The sequence below is a fragment of the Lactuca sativa genome, chromosome 8 (genome assembly GCF_002870075.4).
Source record: "Lactuca sativa cultivar Salinas chromosome 8, Lsat_Salinas_v11, whole genome shotgun sequence".
NCBI classification, from domain to species: Eukaryota; Viridiplantae; Streptophyta; class Magnoliopsida; order Asterales; family Asteraceae; genus Lactuca; species Lactuca sativa.
Window position 1 is genome coordinate 333,353,305 of NC_056630.2, and position 20,377 is coordinate 333,373,681.

Below are 20,377 nucleotides of genomic sequence, written 5' to 3' on the forward strand. Positions count from 1 at the left end.
AAATGTCACCAAGTTCAAGAAGTCCTGCCTTCCTCCTCAATGGAATGGCCTTTTCACACTATTGTTCAAGGGATTGTCTGAGAGGAGCGTTGGTTTTGACGGTGCAAGCAAGTCATTCATGACAGTGCTGTATGGGTTGTACAATGGGCTTAACCTCGATTACGGGTCTATTATTTGGCAATAGTTGGTTCAAAGCCTTGTTTCTTCATCGAGGCATTCTGAGATTTCACGTGGATGTTTTTGGTCTCTCATCATCAAATGGGCAATGGATCGTCATCGTGTCCCAATAATGGCGGACTCCTTGCTCTCCTCTATTGCCACTTTTCACACGACGAAATCATCATCACTGATCCAATAAAGTTTTCATTCATCGGACCTATTCCTGAAGCTATGCTCGGTCGTATTTCAGCGTCGAGTAACGTTCTTCAACAATATAGGAAGCATTCATCTGTTGGTCCAAGAGAGCTTACACCGACAATGCTTCGTTCCATTGAAGAGGCTGACAAGCCAGCCAAGAGGGGTAAGAAGCCAGACACACAGAAGGATGGACTGGTCACAAAACCAACCAAGGGGAAGACCCCCAAGAAGCGAAAAACTGATAAAGCTGCTACTTCCCAACCTCAACCTAAAAAGCAGAAGCAGCCTGCTAGGAGACTTATTCTTCAATCCTCCAGTGGTTCGGATTCAGAATATGTTCCTCCTATGCAGAAGAACGCACTTCCTTCAGAATCTGAGAGCGAAAGCTCTTATGAAGAGGTTTCAGGCCGAGGTGACACTCCGCCTCGCTCCCCTACTCCAGGAATTCCGGTTCGTTCTTCTCCTCTTTCACCTCCACCTGTTACCATTTTAGTTTCTATCCCTCCTGTCTCTCCAATAACCACCTCTCAACCCTCCACTACAATTCCCATTTCCACTCCTATTTTCACAGATACAACCACTACCACTACCACCACTAAACCAAACTTTACTGTTCCCAATCCACCTGTAACCGAACCTAATTTCACAACCGAACCTCCTCCTTCTTCAAAGCCGATGTCTCCTACACAATCTACTGAAACAACCCCTATCGTGGGCGGTGAGGACTTGGAATTCGATTCCACATATTTCAGTCCTTACCGTGTACAGAGCGAGGATGATAACGATGAGCCTATAACAAAACATCATCTCAAGGAAGTAAACGACAAGCTTGATGAACTGCTTTCCTCCTCTTCCTCTGGAGCTTGTTCAGACGCTGCATTAAAAGCCTTATTCTCTTCGGTCGTTGCTGAACGTAGTGCCTCTTTATTTGCTGCAGCCAAGGCTATTGAAGCCTCCACTTCCCAATGTCAACAGGCTTCTCTTGCTGTTGATGCCTCTACTAAGGAGTGCAAGGAAGCGACCGCAAAAGTCGATAAACTAGTTTCACAAGCTCATTTGTTTCTAGATTCCTTGCAGGCTGCTGCTGCCTAGAATGCTGAAACTGTCAACACTTCAGTAGAGAATCTTCAAAAGACTCTTCAATCTGAGTGCTCGAACATTGAAGTGGCACGCCATGCCATTGAAGAAGCTAATGAATCGTTCCATGCTAATGTCGAAGAACGTTTAACTCAACTAGAAGCGGACTTAGCTATGGAAAATCGGATTATGGATGAGCTCGACAGACGTACGACCCAACTTAAACTGCAAACACACAAGCTGCGTACTGCTAATGCTGATATTGATGACCTCAAGTCAGAAAGGGAGGTTATCAGGAGTTCTGCTGCAGATGTTCACTCCATCCTTCTGTTGGATAAGGTGTCTAAGTCCATAACTTATTTGGTATATACTTGACCCGACCGGCATGGTCCATTTGGGTTGCATCTCATCCAAACTATTATGGATAATTTTATGAGAGTTATACACATATGTTTATTAATATATTATGAGTTATAATATATTAATATGAAGTTACGTTATTTAATTAGTTTTAGTCTTAAATTAATTATGGATTAATTTAGAGATTAAAAGGAATACTAATTAAATTATGGGCTATTTGTTTTATATAGTGTGGGCTAATACTCATTTGTTAATGGGCTAGGCTTATGTGGAAGTCCATGGATGATCCATGGAGCTTTTAACCCATGGATCCTTGGAATAGGAAAAGACATGGGTTATTAGGGTTTCACCCTAACCATGCATACTATATAAGCATGCTTATGGAGCATGAAAGATAGCCTAAGATAGCCTAAGAGAAAGCTAGTGTTCTAGTGTGTGTGTGCATGTGTGTGGCCGATTTATACAAGGTGTATATACTCTCTCAAAGTTTTCCAAGAGTTTGTGGTGTTTGTGATTCCATTTGAGGCATTCACACTATTGGTGCTTGGCCCTCAAACTCCTAAGAACCCAACACAACAAAAGGTATGTAATCTCTTCTAACTCTTTTATGTTGAAATGTTCCCCATGCCATGTTAGATAGGTTATAAACCTTGGAAAATTATTATTTTGCATGTATTTAGACAAACATAGATCCAAGGTTTATTAGGGTTGCATGCACACTTAGGAAGTGTTAGATTGCTCAAAACCCAACAGTGGTATCAGAGCCTAGGCTTGCTTGTTTGATACTTGATGCAAAATAGTGAAAAAAGTCGAAGTCGTTGCTGTCTGCATGCTAGACTCGCCGAGTCCATTGGGGGGACTCGCCGAGTCCAAGGCAAACTTCAACCTACTCGACGAGTCCGTTCGTGCACTCGGCGAGTAGGATCGAAAGAATGCAGAATCTCGACTTTTGCTGCTGGAAATGGACTGGAAACATTACCCTAAATTGTTTTGGTGTTGTAAAACTTATTTTAGTTGGTGTAATGGTTGTTCTAATCCATTTACAATAGCATATATCAAAAATCCATGATTTTATGTGTTCATATAATTCTTGAATTTTTGATGATCATGTTCATGTTCTTATGAATTTAGAAAATGATAGGAATTATTTGCTGAATTGTTTAGAGTTAATTCTTAATCATTTATGTGTTTTAATGGAGTCCATAATTTGTCCTCAAGTTATGGATTACCAAAGGTCACTTTCTTTTAACACACACTTAAAACACATAAGTTACATGAAAATGAAGAGTCTTCATTTTTATGAACCTTTAATTCATAAGTTATGAAATGAAGAGTTTTGCAAAGTTACAAAACTTGTCCTCAAGTTTTGGAATTTGTAAAGTTTCACACACTTTAATAAACTTTAATTCCAAACCTTAGAGTTTTAATAGTTAAAATTCAACCCTTATACTATTTATAACATTAATGGTTAATAATTATATATATGTATAAGAATAAGTCGTTTTACCGTTAGTAGGCCTCATTCACGAAGCCGGTCTATAAGGTGGGTATAAGGTTGTTGCCTATAAAATGGCGACTTAATGGGTGTATACTCTCACCCACCGCTTGCTTGATCGGTGGAGGGTCGTTAGCCGAACGGGTAGAACAACGACTTTAAATCCTCATTAAAAGTATAATGAATATTATAAAATAACTAAACTCTTTTAATTCCCAATCTTAGTTATTTTAGGAAAATGTGAACATGGTGCTAATCCATGGAATTCACACTTTGTACCTTACCAAGTCGTTAGTGGAGTGTGTGTGGTTAACCGGCACACTAATTAGACTAGTAAGGATCACGAAGGGTAACTTAATGTTGTCATAGATCAATGGAGCGTGTGTGGTTAACCGGCACATTGATTAGGTGATAATATTAGGAGTACCAAGTGAGTTAGCATGGTTATTCACACCTTGTTTTGTGATCCTCGGCATCCCAGTCACAAAACTTGAAGGGCACAATCGAGATTGAAACATGCCATTGAAAAGTTCAATGAATCTCAAAAGAATCTAGGAATTTCAAATCCAATTAAACCTAATTAATCATTTCGTTTTCATGGTGGAAATTGGTGAATCGTCATTCGCCTACCTTTCAAATATATTATTGCTTAGATTACGGCATCCCTCTTCTAAGTGTAATATATTGTGATTGGATCCTAGCCTTAATATTACATTTGGGTGTCTTATTAAGGATCCTAAATATCTAATCTAAACTTACTTTCTTCTTTCAGATGTCTTCCAACACTAATGCTTCAGGCTCTAACCCAACTGGTTCTTTCTCTCTCATGAATCTTTGTGGGAGGGTCATCTTTGATGGTTCCAACTTCATGGATTGGATTAGGAACATCAGGATGGTTACTCGTTACGAGGACAAGGAATATGTCCTCGATAAGGAGTTAAAAGAACTTGATGAGTCTACTGCTACTCCTGAGGAGATCGCTGAATTCAGGACTCATGAGAGAGATGCTACTAAGGTGGCATGTATCATGATGGCCACGATGACAGCCGAGCTCCAAAAGTCATATGAAGATTTCTACCCTTTTGAGATGCACCAAGACTTGATGGAAAGGTACCATCAGAGTGCTCGTCAGGAGCGGTATGAAATAATCTCCTCCATAATAACTACCCGCATGAAGGACGGTGAATCCGTCACGGGCCACATGCAAAAGATGCAAAGGTATGTGGACCGTTTGCTGAAGCTGAATGTTAACATCCCCGAGGAGTTAGCAATTGACATTATTTTGCACTCCTTGCCTTCTTGTTATGATCATTTTCGAATGACATATCATATGAACAAGGAGGAAGTTACCCTCAGCAAACTTCAAGGACTCTTGAAGACCGCTGAAACCGGTCTTAAGGGTAAAGCGGTTGTTACCTCTACTACTCCTACTCCAACTTCTACCCCTGTTTTAGCTATTGGGCAAGGCAAAGGGAAAAAGAGGAAGCACCCTTCGAAGGGTACCAAGGGAAAGTCTCTTGAAGGCTCCTCATCCAAGACTAAGAACGGTTCTGTCACTCCTTCTGCCATTCCAAAGGATGCTGAATGCTTTTATTGCCATGAAAAGGCACACTGGAAGCGAAACTGCCCTAAGTACTTGCAGGATCTAACGGATGGGAAAGTGAAACCCACCTATGCAGGTATTTACACTATATTGTCTAATTACTCAACATATTCTAACTCTTGGGTGCTTGATACAGGATGTGGTATTCACATATGTTCTGATTTGCAGGGCCTAAGAAGAAGTGAGGATGTGGAGCACGGGAAGATAAACTTAATCATGGGGAATAGGAAGGCTTCACCTGTTTCCAAGATTGGAGTTTGTACCTTGTTGCTTAATAATGGGTTAAAATTAGATTTGAATAAATGTGTATACTCGTCTGAAATGGCGAGGAATATTATTTCGTTTCATGCTTTGTACAAACAAGGTTTTACCTTTTCGTTTGATAATGAATGTGGTGGTATTAATGCTTTCTTTAATAATGTGTTTTATTTTAAAGCATTACCTTGTGATGGCGTGTATGAAACTGTGTCGATTGTAGACAACTTAGGAAATAATGTGTTGTATATTGATTCTTCTACTAGCCTAGATAAAGCATCATTGTGGCATTGTCGTCTTGGACATGTAAACAAGAAACGCATAGACCAACTCCAAAAGAGTGGAATCTTGGAATCATTTGACCTCAAATCAGATGATAGTTGTGAATCTTGTCTACTTGGAAAAATGACAAAATCACCCTTCACTGGAACTTGTGAGAGGGGTGAAGGTTTGTTGGACCTAATACATACTGATGTATGTGGGCCATTCAAAACCGCCACAAGGGACGCTAATCGGTATTATGTGACTTTTATTGATGATTATAGTAGATATGAGTATGTCTACTTGATCAAACACAAGTCCGAAACCTTTGAAAGGTTTAAGGAATTCAAACAGGAAGTAGAAAATCAATTGGGCAGGAACATTAAGATGCTTCGATCCGATCGAGGTGGTGAGTATCTTAGTACCGAGTTCCTTGACTATCTTAAGGAGTGTGGGATTGTCTCACAATTGACTCCTCCCAGGACACCACAGCTGAATGGTGTAGCTGAGAGGCGTAATCGTACCTTGTTGGACATGGTTCGCTCTATGATGAGTCGAGTTTCGTTACCAATCTCTTTTTGGGGGTATGCCTTAGAGACTGCCGCCCATATCCTTAATCTAGTCCCTACAAAGAAGGTTACCAAAACACCTCATGAAATGTGGACTGGGAAGGTTCCCAATTTGGACCACATCAAAATTTGGGGTTGCGAAGCATTCGTGAGGCGTGAAACTCATGATAAGCTTGAACCCCGAAGTGAAAGGTGTATTTTCATCGGCTACCCACAGAAATCCTTCGGTTACCTTTTCTACAGACCCAGTGAGAATGTGGTTTTTGTAGCACGAAGAGGGATCTTTCGCGAGAAAGAATTTATAAGCCAAGGAGACAGTGGGAGGCAGATTGATCTTGAAGAAATTCAAGAATCAATTGGTGAAGGAACCTCAGACACTAGCAATCAACCTGAGGAAGAAACTCCTGTTGATCCAGCTGACGAGTCTGTACCTCCGAGACGTTCCACACGGGTTAGGAACACACCTTCGTTTTATTATGGTTTTCATATTACTACGGAAGGTGATACGTTTATTAGTGATAGTACACTAGTAAATTTGGATGAACCTAGCAGTGTTAAGGAAGCCATGGCAGGCCCGGAGTCTGCTAAATGGAAGGAGGCTATGGACAGCGAGATACAGTCCATGTATGACAATCAAGTTTGGAACTTGGTTGACAATGTACCAGGCCGTAAAACAGTCGGGTGCAAATGGATCTTCAAAAAGAAGACCGACATGGAAGGAAAAGTGCATACTTATAAGGCTCGACTGGTTGCGAAGGGTTTTACTCAAACTCAAGGTATTGATTATGATGAAACCTTCTCGCCGGTGGCCAAGATTAAGTCTATTAGGGTTATGTTAGCCATTGCAGCATTTCATGATTATGAAATATGGCAAATGGATGTCAAAACCGCTTTCCTTAATGGAAAGTTGGCTGAGGATGTGTACATGAATCAGCCAGAAGGTTTTGTCAATGCAGAGTACCCTAATAGAGTATGCAAGCTTAAGAAATCCATTTATGGATTAAAACAAGCATCTCGTAGCTGGAATCTTTGTTTTGATGAGAAGGTAAAAGAGTTTGGCTTCTTGAGAAGCGAAGATGAGTCTTGCGTGTATGTCAGAGCTAGTGGGAGTATAGTTAGCTTCTTGGTACTGTATGTGGATGACATACTACTCATAGGAAATGACATCCCAACCTTGCAGGAGGTTAAGTCCTGGCTTGGGAAGTGCTTTGCTATGAAGGACCTAGGGGAGGCTACCTATATCCTAGGGATAAGGATATTAAGAGAAAGGAGTAGAAGACTAATTGGACTTAGTCAGAGTATCTACTTGGATAAGGTGTTGAAAAGGTTCAACATGGAGAATTCCAAGAAAGGAGATTTACCGATCCAAAGCAATACCAAACTGAGTAAAACTCAGAGTCCGAGTACAGAGGCTGAGATAGCTGAGATGAGCCAATTACCATATGCTTCCGCAGTTGGCTCGATCATGTATGCTATGACTTGTACCCGTCCTGTTGTGGCATTTGCTTTGAGCATGGTCAGCAGGTATCAGGGGAACCCTGGCAAGGCTCATTGGACCGCGGTAAAGAACATTCTCAAGTACCTGCGGAGGACTAAGGATTGGGTCCTTACCCTTGGTGGCAGTGATGACTTGAGAATATTAGGGTATAGTGATGCTGGTTTTCAGACTGATAGGGATAATTTCCGCTCTCAGTCGGGCTGGATCTTTACCTTAAATGGAGGGGCAATTTCTTGGAAGAGTTCCAAGCAGGAGACGGTGGCTGATTCGACTTGTGAATCAGAGTATATAGCAGCGAGTGAAGCAGCGAAGGAGGCGATATGGCTAAAGAACTTCATCGGAGACCTTGGAGTTGTACCAGCTATTAAGGAACCTATAGAGATTTTCTGTGACAACAATGCTGCGGTTATCTTAGCCAAGGAACCAAGAGATCATGGCAGATCCCGACACATTGACAGAAAATATCACTTCATAAGGCACAAGATTGAAGAAGGACTCCTTGTGACAAGGAGGATATCGTCAGATGAGAATCCTGCAGATCCCCTTACGAAGGGACTGACGAGGGTTAAGCATTTTCAGCATGCGAGACGCATAGGGCTGAGGGACGATATTAGTTTTACAGATTAGATAGTTTTCCTGAAACTTGTAAAATGTAATCGACGTTTGATGATGAATAAAATTTGTGATTTATTTATGAGTAAAGTGTTACTATCATTGTCAATTATTTGCTATTGTTTCAGTTTTGCATGTTTTGACTTCCAGAATAATTAATTTGTTCAAACCTCCACAATCGATCATACGTCGGAAGTAGGTATGAATCAAGATTGTCATGAATTGGGTTTGTAGATGCCTTAAAGGTGTTTAGGCATGGCAATGGTTGCTGCAACATTCATGAGTACTCATAAGTTATGAGTATTGGTATAAACCCACGCTCACTTGTATCACTTCATGGAATTTATCTCGAGTGATCGTGAGACGATAACATCATATAAATCTTTAAACCTAGAGATATGAGTTGTTACCTATGAGTTGGTTGTGCATTGATTGCACGTAAACGCATCAGTAACTTGATGTTATAAAACGTGCCTTTGTGTACAATTCAATAAGTAGTAGAACAAGCATATCAGTCGAAGTTTATCTGTTCCTTCTAGAAATAGAAGCGATATCCGGGCCCCTCGATGATTTTGTGTTGACCCATATACCAGGCCTGGTCAGAACTAAACCGATGTGTTCAGTGAAGTTCTTCGTCAAACAAATCGGATAATCGAGAAACAACTGCTAGACAATAAGCAAGACATAGTTCCATGTGTTTGTCCGGCTGATATCATGAGAACAGAGGATTATGTGATCACTTATCTAAAATGGCGCTTCATAGTTCGACAGAGTCTTCATTTGTTCGAGGGAGTTTTCGAGAGCTACGATTGTTGGTTGGTTCCTGAAGTTATAGGCAAATATAGTTATTAGACTTATCCAAGTGGGAGTCTGTTGGATAAGGTGTCTAAGTCCATAACTTATTTGGTATATACTTGACCCGACCGGCATGGTCCATTTGGGTTGCATCTCATCCAAACTATTATGGATAATTTTATGAGAGTTATACACATATGTTTATTAATATATTATGAGTTATAATATATTAATATGAAGTTACGTTATTTAATTAGTTTTAGTCTTAAATTAATTATGGATTAATTTAGAGATTAAAAGGAATACTAATTAAATTATGGGCTATTTGTTTTATATAGTGTGGGCTAATACTCATTTGTTAATGGGCTAGGCTTATGTGGAAGTCCATGGATGATCCATGGAGCTTTTAACCCATGGATCCTTGGAATAGGAAAAGACATGGGTTATTAGGGTTTCACCCTAACCATGCATACTATATAAGCATGCTTATGGAGCATGAAAGATAGCCTAAGATAGCCTAAGAGAAAGCTAGTGTTCTAGTGTGTGTGTGCATGTGTGTGGCCGATTTATACAAGGTGTATATACTCTCTCAAAGTTTTCCAAGAGTTTGTGGTGTTTGTGATTCCATTTGAGGCATTCACACTATTGGTGCTTGGCCCTCAAACTCCTAAGAACCCAACACAACAAAAGGTATGTAATCTCTTCTAACTCTTTTATGTTGAAATGTTCCCCATGCCATGTTAGATAGGTTATAAACCTTGGAAAATTATTATTTTGCATGTATTTAGACAAACATAGATCCAAGGTTTATTAGGGTTGCATGCACACTTAGGAAGTGTTAGATTGCTCAAAACCCAACACCTTCTTCATCTTATTGAGGCTAATGATCCGCTTATCACTATCACTATCAGAAGGCATTTGGCAGACAAGCTTAGACCGAAACTGGACGTTCTCAGCTGTATCGAGGGTGTTCCGGTGACTGGGGTCCAACCGAAACAAGGGGGAGAGAAAGAATCAAAGCAACCTCCTCCTTCTAGCTCAAAACCAGCTGCTGAACCGAAGGGTAATGAAGCTTCAGTAAGTAATAAGGATAAAAAGAAGAAAAAGATTGGTGAAGACGACACAGACAATGAAGATGATGTCTATGTTGAGATTCCCAAGAAGCATGTCCCGAAGATTAACACTTCTGGAAAAGAAACGGAAGAAATCACCAGCAAGCAGTGAGCTGAGCTAGAGCAGAAGCGAAAGGAGGCGGAGCTCCTTGAGAAGAAAAAGTCTATGTTTCCTGTATGGACAAAGGACTCTCTTCAGAGGTGTACAATCGACGAGCCAACTGTTCTCTGGCTCGAGCCAATAATGTCCTTTGGCCTTGACAACTCCAAGGATGCACAGTTCGATATGCCAATCACTCGAAAGGCATTCATCTTCCACTGCTTCAACTCGACTGTTGCCATTCCATCCCCGGACCCGAAGGTAGATAGGGATCTTCTGGAGTTTTACTTGGAGTTTGCTCAACCCCAATACATGACCTGGAGCTCAAAGAAGATAACTACAGTCAAGGTGATGAAGCCCTATTCAGCAGGGAAATTTATAAATGTCAAATTCAGGGTGACTCGAGGAACCGAAGGCTCAGTCTACCATTTTACCCTTGCTGATCTACCGAACCTCAATCCCCCTGACTGGATACTCCTCAACAACATTCTTCTATCGAATCCTCAGGAGTATCAACCAATAATCGATCATGTCAAGCATATGCTTGTTTGCTACATACATGAGGTAGCGAAGATGGACCAGGAGATTGCCTCTGCCATACACAAGCGACCAACAATCAAGACCATGGGTAGATCTGGCAATGTCAATACCATGATCAAGGGAAAAATAGATTCAAAGTACCACACAGTTATGTTCCTCAGGGGCGAAGGTCAAAAATGTATGTTTGCTCTTGTTGACAAACACCTCTTCTCAACGTCTTGTCTTGAGCATATCTTGGAGATTATTCAAAGGTGTGACTAGAATAGTGCTGCTGATAAGAAGCTATTCACTGACATGCTGAGGTGGTACATACAATTCAGACAAACTCTTCTTGCCATTATTCCTCGTATGTTTAAAGTTATAAAGACGGTGAGGCCTGCTCAGAAGAAATAATCTCTCGCCTCATTTGACGCAAAGGGGGAGATTGTTGAGTCTATTGGATTGCGTAATGGGCTCGGTCCTCAGCCTAGTTTGAATGCCGGTATTGGGCCTGTCCAGCCGTGCATAATTTTGTATTAGGGTTTAGTATATAAGCCGTATGCATGCAGACTTAGATGTTATCGCTTTCATTGTTTCTGTTTCATATCTTCTGTAAACCCTAGCTCGCCTCTATAGCGGAAGTTCTTCATCGAGCTCTGCTGAGGCGTGACTCAGTTTTGAATCATAAGCATAAGTTTGGTTCTGTTCTGTGTTCATTCTCGTATTTATCTTAAACTGTTTGATTTCTTTTGTCGCACTTGTGAAAGATCTAATCGATCTAAGAGTTTTGAACTCATCAGAAATGGTAATAATGATGGGTAAGAGATGAATTGTAGATCAATATGTCGTCAAAAAAGACGAGTACATATTGGCGAAGGGCATCACAAAAAAACTCGTTCATTGTTGCTTGGAATGTAGACAAGGAGTTAGAGAGCCTGAAGGGCATTACGAGAAACTCGTAATGGCCATCGATGGTTCTAAAGGCCGTTTTGTGGGTATCTTTGGATGCCACCTGGATTTGGTGATACCCGATGAGCAAGTCGATTTTAGAGAACACCGAGGCTCCATGAAGCTCATCCAACAATTCATCAACGGTGGGAATACGAAACGGTCCATCACTGTAATAGCATTGAGACCGCGATAATCAACACAAAATCTCTAGGTGCCGTCTTTTTTGCGTACCAAGAGAACTGGAGACGAATACAGACTGGTACTAGGAGTAATTGTAACACCCAGAATCGGAAAGACCAAGAAGATAAAGGAAAAACTCTAAGGCCTCGTTTGATAGTTGCTGATTGAGAAAGTGCTGACTGAGAAAGGTCTGTTTGGGTAAGAAATTCTGATTGGGTAAGAAATCCTGTTGTTTGATTGTACATCTGACTGAATGTGCTGAGTGATGAAAAATTACCATTTTACCCTGCTGTTATATATATTGATGGATAATTATAAAAACATACATATTGTCATAAAAAATCTAATTTACACACAAATAAAAAATGTCATACAAAATGTAAATTAAACATAAATAATTTAATATCCAAATAAAAACATAATGAAATTTAAAATAACATAATTTATTGTAAAGTAGGTGAAAGTAGTCGATTTGCAATCTGATCACGCAAAACACGCATATATTCAACGGCTTCTGGACCCCATTCTATGCCTTGTATGTTTTCTCTATTGATTCCCCCACCTTGGACGTCAGGAGTAACCATAGTGTCCTCCTCAAAAATTCTAAACAAGTCATCTTCTATGTTGTACTTCCTTATAAAATTATGGACCGCGACACAAGCAATGACTATGTCTCTTTGCACTATAAAAGGATAAGGAGCCATTTGTTTTAAGATTGGGAATCTCGCCTTCAATACACCATAAGCACGCTCAATAACATTTCTAAGTTGTGCATGAGCATGATTGGACCTTTCTTCTCTAGTTAAAGGTCTGCCTCTTCGAAAATCGGCTAACCAATACCTAGTATTGCGGTATGGAGCCATAAACCCACGAGTGTTTGTATATGCGGCATCACAAAGGTAATATTTATCTGCAAAAGAATGTGACACATTATATAATGAAATGTATTATATAAAGAAGATAGATAATAAAAATTATATAAAGATTACAAACCTGGTGGAGGAAATGGAAATCCGGAAGTAGAATTGAATGCAACTTCTTTCAAAACTCTTGAATCATGTGCTATACCCTCCCATCCAGCCCAAACAAAGGTGAATATCATATCAAAATCACAAATTCCTATTACATTTTGAAAACATTCTCCTTTTCCTCTTCCTCTATAATGAGTTTGTTGATCAACAGGTACAACCGCATGTACAAGAGTTCCATCTAATGCACCAATTGCTCCGGAAAAAATATTTTTTAACCGTCTATGTCGTTCGGAGTTATGTATTGTTGGGCTAGGAGTTGTTGGTACTATAATTTCTTTTGCGAAACACATCGTTGCTGTTAGGACCTCGTGAAAACATTGATGAATCGTTTGTGTGGAGTGATGAAATCTTCCCTTAACCATGCGAAAACGTTCATTATGTCCTATAACATGTAAGAAGATAGCCATCTTCTCTTCAATGCTTATTGTCCTCCTAGATTGCAACCAATTTTTTTTTGGGTAAATGGTTGCATAATAATGCAAATGCCTCTTGTGTAAGACGCATCATATCGAAACATTGTGTAGGGTCCCCGTACATCAAATCTTGTGTATATGCATACCCGCTTGAATCGTTATCTCTAATTCTATGAATTCTGATTAGTCTGCGCCGGTTTGACCTCAACCAATAAAACACAAGTAAGAGAAAAACTACAACTTCACCATCAGAAACCATACTTGATCTGTTACAAACAATTAGGTAACATGTTAAAGTAAAAAAAAAATAATGCACCAAAAAAATGAGTAAACAACATCAAAAGTAACAAAAGTCATATATCAAACGTTATATAACAAAATACTAGTAAACCAAAAAGTCATCAAACATAGGATCCAAAAAACTAGTAAACATCATCCAAAAAAGTCATCAAACATAGGATCCAGAAAACTAGTAAACATCATAAAAAAAAACTAGTATCCAAACTTTTCTACCCGCACCTATCAAAGGTAACCATACTTCCTACCCGCACCCATCACCCACGACTCACAACTACTATGCGAAAGTCGTAACCAAACTTTTCGAACATCAGCACTTTCACCAAATAGCAAAAGAGCGGTCTTGTGTCTTTCATCTTCTTCTCCCCATTCCATTTTGTTCAATTTCTCCATACACGCATCAACATCCTTATCCATTTCACTTTTTTCAATTCTTTCATTTTTTTCCACTAACGACCTTGCAAGCTTGACAATCTCCTCTTCAACTTCTAATGCCCTTGCATCTCTTTTTTTCCACCAACTCTTTAGTTTCCACCAACTTCCTTATTTTTTGAACGCCCCGAAGATTATTCACTTGCACCTACGTGTTGTGTTGAGGTTTCCATTGGAACATCATCATCAAAATCATGGGGACTAAACACTTCTACAGGACGAGGGAGTGTAGAAGATGGACCCCAACTTTGAAATCCGGTTGATGTCGACCCTTCAAATAGTTTGGTGCAAAGATCAGGGAACAATAGGGGTTTAGTTTTCAGTGACAACACAAACTTGTTCAACTGTTTACAATTTTTATAAATATTAGTATATGTTATAAAAATAATCATAATAGTATTGATTAAAAAAATAAATTTAATCAAATAGTATATGTTATAAAAATAATCATAATAGTATTGATTAAAAAAATATTACCTTCCCCTCTTCTTTCCATTGTTCATCGGTCAAATTAAATTTATTTTTTGTAGGATCATATATATTGCCGGTTTTGTTTTTGAGTTTCACCCAAGCAATATACTTTGATTTGTAGTAGTCAAAGTGGTTTCTCATTTGCTTCTGATCAACCTCTTTACCGTGTTCGTTTATCAATTTTTCGCGTATTGTCTTCCATGAACTTGCCTTAAGCCCAGAACCCTCACGACCATTAGTGGTTAGTTCATGGATACATGCATCAAGAAAAAGTTTTGTCCTCACTCTCGTTCCAAACCAACATCCTAAAACATTAATATTTAAAGTAATTTATCATAGTTTTTATCATGTTAAAGAACAATTTTAAACATAAAGCAATTTTCAACCAAGGAAGTTAACATCATCATAAATTATGATTTGATAAATTATACACAAACAATTTCAGATGTCACAAAACATCAATATTCAAGCTAACAATTTGACAAAAGATAACAAGCTAACAATTAAGGTCAACAATATCAAAGCTATAAAATTAGAAAAAAATACAGCCCAATTTTTGATTTTATAGCTTATACTTTTGATACTAACACAAGCTCAATAATTGGAAGGCATGTGATGTTGCATGCATTCCCCCTCTCACCCACTCTTCAAGGAACAACTGGATTATTAAAAAAGTTAGGTTACCATTAATCTTATAATAATTATTTATTATTAATTTTACTTTTGTACTTTACACATAAAAACACAACATTTGATTGTATTTTTGTAAAACATGTGATTGTGGGCTTGAAAATGAGAATTTACAAACCTACTTGTATTTTCCAATTCACATTCAATTTCAATTCACAAGCTATAAAATCAAAATTCAGAAAAAAAACTTCCAATTCACTTTCAATTTCAATTCATAAGCTATAAAATATAAACTGGAGAAAAAAACTTCCAATGTGAATTGGAGAAAAAACTTCAAATTCAGAAAAAAAAAACAAAAAACAACTACCAATTCACATTCAATTTTAGAATTCATAACATTAGAAAAAAAAACTTCAATTTTCAGTTCTTATACACAAAGAACTACAAAACAAAACATAAACAAACTTCCAATTCACATATAATTTCGAAATTCATCATATTAGAACAAACAATTTCAGATTTCAGTTCTTGTACACAAAGAACTACAAAAAAGAACAAAAAAAAAGTTTATCATATGAACATACAGGTTGAAAATTCATAATATTCTAACAAATACTAATTTGATTTCATAAAGAACTACAAATTTCATACCATCAAAGCATAAATGGTATCTGATTTTGAAAATTATTAACAAAAAAATTATCTAACCTGTGTTATGGATCGAGAAGGCGTCACTGATGGCGGTGGCGGAGGTCCGGCGATCCAGCGGCGGAGGTCCGGTGAGATGGAACAGGTCCGACTGGTCCGACTGTTTGGCGTTCAATGTTGTGGAGTTCTTCCTAGCGGCTGCTGTGCTTTTAGGTCACTGGAAGGGAAGCGAATGGGGAAAGAAATAATAACGGCGCAGGGGCAAGATAAGGGCAAGATTGTCGAATTTCCAGTCAGCAACTGTTTAAAAATTGAGCCAGAAGCGATTTGGGTCAGCAGATCTTACCGAGAAAGCTCAAATCAAACACCAAAGGTCTAACCGAGTTAGCCCAATTTGCTGACTCGACCCAGTCAAACATTTATCAAACACTCTCATCGAGTCCAGGGAGGAAGTCGACGAGTCAGAGCGGGATCCGGGCATAAAGTAAGTGACCGACTCGGTGAGTCAGCTATTGGACTCAGCGAGTCTGGTCTGGGCGAGAAAAACCCTAATCCCGAGGGTTGTGCCCTATTTAAAGAACATTACATCCCTTCCCCAGCCTCTTTACTCCCCTTTTAAGATCCGGAAACCCTAAATCGTGAGTGAGAGTCCTTGGAAGCAATTTGGAGCTTAGATAAGGGGGGGGGGGGGGGGTTTGTGAAGAGATATTGAAGATCAAGAAGCTTGGAGCAAGGGGCTTTGTAGAGAGATGGATTATTCTTCAGTGGGAGGTCATCCTTGAGGTAATAAGCTGTTGCTTTGGCTTTATTGCAATTAGATATATTCTTGAATGAGTTTTTGGGGCTATTTTGGTAAGATTGAGATCTATTTCGGGTTTGGGGCTTAGATCTGAGGTTGCTACTTCAGATCTAGGGTTGTGATGGTCCAGAATGTCTTAAAGCAGTAGTCAATGAGTTAGTGGTGAATCCCCTTTGTCTTAAACCCTAGCCCTAGAGTGTTTTGGACCTTTAGCTCCTTGGTTTCACGTAAAGTTTGCAACTTTATGTGGGGGTTAGGCTTTAGAAGAATGGATCTATAGGTTGGAGCCCCTGCATGGCTCGAAAAGCCACTGTATGGATTAAGAGCTGAATAGAATCAACGAGTCACATGGGTGTACTCGGCGAGTTGTATGAACATGAGCATGGACTCGACAAGTTGAAGAACAACTCGACGAGTCTGTTGAAGATTGCCTTGGACTTGGCGAGTCTGTTCTTGGACTCGGTGATTCTGGTTGCGGAACCTCAACCTTTTCTGGTAAAGATGCAAATCAGTGAGTTGATTGGTGACTCAGTGAGTTAGATAGGATGGGACTCAGAGATCGTTGAACTCGACGAGTCTTGGGGTGACTCGGTGAGTTGAGTTGTATTTTGAGAGTTTTTGAGTTTAAGAACTCGGCGAGTCGAGTCAACTGGAAGGTTGACTTTGACCGGGACTTTGACTTTGACCAGATTTGACTTAGTTTGACTTCTAGAGTTCAGTTTGGAGCTAAGTGTTATATTGATATTAGTAGCTCGGGGAGCTAGTGGATCAACGGTTCGGAGAATTGTCGGGCAGCAACCAGAGGGTTATCAACAAAGTTCAGCAGTACAGGTGAGTTTCCCTTTGTATGAATGGGTCTACGACCATAATGCCGACCCATGTAGTTATGAGTAAGAAGACCCGGGGGTTAGCCCTAGGCACAATATGCTAGTATGACATTTGGGACAAAGGTCCAATGTTAGCGGGTGGGTGCCCAAGGAATGGTTTGTATGATAGTTATACTTGTTGTCTATGTGATACATGTATGTGCCTGGTAGGGAGGTGAGTGTGGGCGAGGTCCCGTATCTCACCAATAGCAGAGTGTGGATGGTGTTCCATACCTCATTAGCAGTAGAGCAGGGGCTAGCCCTAGTAAGGAAAAGAGTGAGTGTGGGCTGGGCCCGTATCTCACTATCAGTAGGAGCATGGACGGGGTTCCATGATTCATCAATAGCAGGACAGGGTCGAGGCCCAAGATAGGCGAGGCCTTAGCACAGTAATCCAGTAGAGTATGTTAGTTATGTGTTGTGATATGATTGTATGCTAGTATATGTTAATGGGCGGGGCCCGGAGACAGGCGGGGCCTAAGGAAAATAGATCTGTACGCCGAGCGGGGCTCGAAGCCAGGCGGGGCCTGGTGGTGGACGGGGTCCGATAGCGGGTGAGGCCTAATGTAGCGGGCGGGAGCCCAGTATATGGTTATGTGCTCAGTGTTATGTATGGCATGTATGGATCAGTAGATATGTACGGTATGCGGTAGGTTGGGGAACTCACTAAGCTTCGTGCTTACGGTTTTCAGTTTTGGTTTCAGGTGTTCAGTTCTCAGAAGAGGAGCTCGGGAGGGTTGCAGTGCACACACCATGACAAGTTAGCTTGGGATGTTTACTCTGATAATTAAACAAGTGTATTGGAAATGAAACTATGATTTGTCATATAAACCCTTTTTGTATGTTTGAATGAATTAACGCTATGAATTAGTATTGTTTTTTAAAGAAATTTTTGGACTCAAAATTTGGGATGTTACAAGTTAGTATCAGAGCCTTGGTTTGAGGGATTCGGGCACACTCTCGGGTGTGTCTGAACTCAAACTGAGGAAGTGGTATAAAAGTTTTCCAAAAGAAAAACCATATTTATAAAAGGATTTTGAGGAAAGAAAAGGGTTTTATAAAAAGCAAAAGGAACTTTGAAAAGAGAAAAGGGTGTGGTGCATGCAATCATCCGAGCTCAAGTAAGTTCTCCCAAATTACCCATACAAGTTTATGTTATGATATGATTATGTGAGCGACATGCTAGATTTAGGGATAAGGATCTAGGAGGATGCCTTATGTGCCTGTTATATGCGCTTATTGAGCTATATTCTTGCATTGGTTAGACAGTGGTAGGATAGTCTGTTTAGGTTATGCCTGATTATGTGAGCTTATATTGCATGCTAGTACAGATTCTTGTATTTTGATAGAACTGCTTAATTATGTTCTGGTTAAATTTCCCTTTAGCCTGAATGCTGCTTGCTTTGTGCTTCGTGGGATTCTGAGTGATGGGAGTTAGCGATTAGATGAATACGTTAAGTCACATGTGATCAGGGTTGAATAATCTCAGAGTTATGGATTTGACCCTACTGCGCAACTCTCGTTTGAGTCTAACCGTTGTGGGGACGAGTCCTTTACTTGAAGGATTATCTGAGCCTTGTCACATGTGATGATATTCAGGTAATGGCTGATTGGCATTACGAGGAAACCTTCAGCAGCTGAGGACTGGTTGGGGCGGAGGTTTCCCTAGGATAGGCCTAGGATGAGTTTAGTGCTGAGAGCAGTGGTAGTCGTGCAAGGGACTTGGTGGAGTCGAGGAAATTCTTGAGGAAAGTACGGATAGATGTGGAAGGTAGTAAGGGCCTGTACTACTGAAAGCAGAGGATCCATACTCGATTGAAGAGGGACCAAGACAAAACCAGGGAACTTACAGTGCGTGTGAGGTCCCTCAGCAGTGATATGTATATTGATGATTGTTATAGCATGTTTTCAGTATGACGACATCGCAAGATGAACCAGTGGATGGATCAGGTGTCAGAGAGGGGTCAGGATTGGGTTCATGGATTGAGCAGCTCGAGGAGCGGATGAGAGAGTTTATATCAACTGAGATTACGTGCGGTATTCTTGGCCAGACTCCTATGATCTTTGGCACGGTCAAGGAGGGCATCCTGGAGATTTTGGATGAGAGGCTTGGAGCCTTTCGCATAGAGCTGATGGCTATGTTGGTAGCGCATACTTTGACTTTCCGAGAGTTCAGGGCTTGTGGAGCTCCAGATTAGCATGGGGCTAGGGACCCCATTGCCAGTGGAAGATGGTTGGCTAATGTCGCCAACGCTTTCCATTCTAGCCGGTGTCCCGAGGGGGACAAGTTTCGACTCGCCTCCTGTGTTCTGAAAGACAGAGCACGGGATTGGTGGGAGGAGGTTGGTCATGCTATCAGGGATGATGCCGCGTTGGACGCGATGACATGGAGTGATTTCTTGGCCAGGTTCAAGGCCGAGTTTGCACCGATTATTGAGGTGCAACAGTTAGCCTGGGAGTTCCAGGATCTACATCAGACGACCGAGACGGTGGCGGAGATCACCGCTACGTTCATGGAGGGCTCTTCTTGTTCTGTAATATGTTGCGGATAAGGAAATGAAGAAGGGTCGATATCACAATATGCTGAGAGACGACATCAGAGAGTTTGTGAGTCGGTCCAGCTGCAAGACGCTGGAGGATATGATTGCTCGGGCCAGGGAAAGGGAGATCGATCTGGAACACCTCGGGAAGAGGAAACCAGAGGAGGTTTAGGTATCTACGGGATTGGGCAAGAGGCCCAAGACATCAAAATCTAGATCGAGAGGTCCTCAGGATCGAGGCCGTTGTGGCAAGTGCAGCAGGACGCACGAGGGTGCGTGTAGGAGTGGCAGCGGTGGTGATTCTGGTTGTTTCAAGTGCGGCCGGATTGGTCATTTCAGCAGAGATTGTACTACTACCACCACCCAAGGATCATACCTGTTATGTTTCCATTGCAGTCAGAGGGGCCACAACAAGGCCCAATTTTCGAGTTTGCATTCAACAGGACAGGTGATGGCGCCTGCCTCTGCAACCAGGAGGACCACCGACGGCCATCAGGGCTGGGCAG

At 40.6% G+C, this 20,377-nt stretch overlaps 2 protein-coding genes across 2 annotated transcripts; one reads left to right on the forward strand and one right to left on the reverse strand.

The window, feature by feature from the left end:
• Positions 1-258: 258 nt before the first annotated feature.
• On the forward strand, positions 259-11,757 carry LOC128128026 (uncharacterized). The gene is made up of 5 exons (XM_052766794.1): positions 259-984; positions 1,126-1,344; positions 1,450-1,763; positions 11,381-11,431; positions 11,532-11,757. The coding sequence occupies exons 1-5, from the start codon at positions 259-261 to the stop codon at positions 11,755-11,757; spliced, it is 1,536 nt and encodes a 511-aa protein (XP_052622754.1).
• A 2,294-nt stretch (positions 11,758-14,051) lies between these two features.
• On the reverse strand, positions 14,052-15,617 carry LOC111892017 (L10-interacting MYB domain-containing protein-like). Its single transcript, XM_052766796.1, has 7 exons — positions 15,603-15,617; positions 15,553-15,560; positions 15,452-15,459; positions 15,326-15,349; positions 15,197-15,238; positions 14,395-14,693; positions 14,052-14,261 (listed from the first exon to the last, which is right to left on the reverse strand). Exons 1-7 carry the CDS (start codon positions 15,615-15,617, stop codon positions 14,052-14,054), a joined length of 606 nt encoding a protein of 201 aa, XP_052622756.1.
• Positions 15,618-20,377: the final 4,760 nt, after the last annotated feature.

Coding starts and splice junctions, on each gene's coding strand:
- LOC128128026 (XM_052766794.1), top strand. CDS start 259: ATGGGCAATGGATCGTCATCGTGTCCCAATAATGGCGGACTCCTTGCT. Junction 1,345..1,449: donor GTCAACAGGCTTCTCTTGCT/GTTGATGCCTCT, acceptor GCTGCTGCCTAG/AATGCTGAAACTGTCAACAC. Junction 11,432..11,531: donor AGAAATGGTAATAATGATGG/GTAAGAGATGAA, acceptor CTTGGAATGTAG/ACAAGGAGTTAGAGAGCCTG.
- LOC111892017 (XM_052766796.1), bottom strand. Junction 15,239..15,325: donor TTCTCCAATTCACATTGGAA/GTTTTTTTCTCC, acceptor TTGATTTTATAG/CTTGTGAATTGAAATTGAAT. Junction 14,694..15,196: donor GAATTGGAAAATACAAGTAG/GTTTGTAAATTC, acceptor TTAATGTTTTAG/GATGTTGGTTTGGAACGAGA.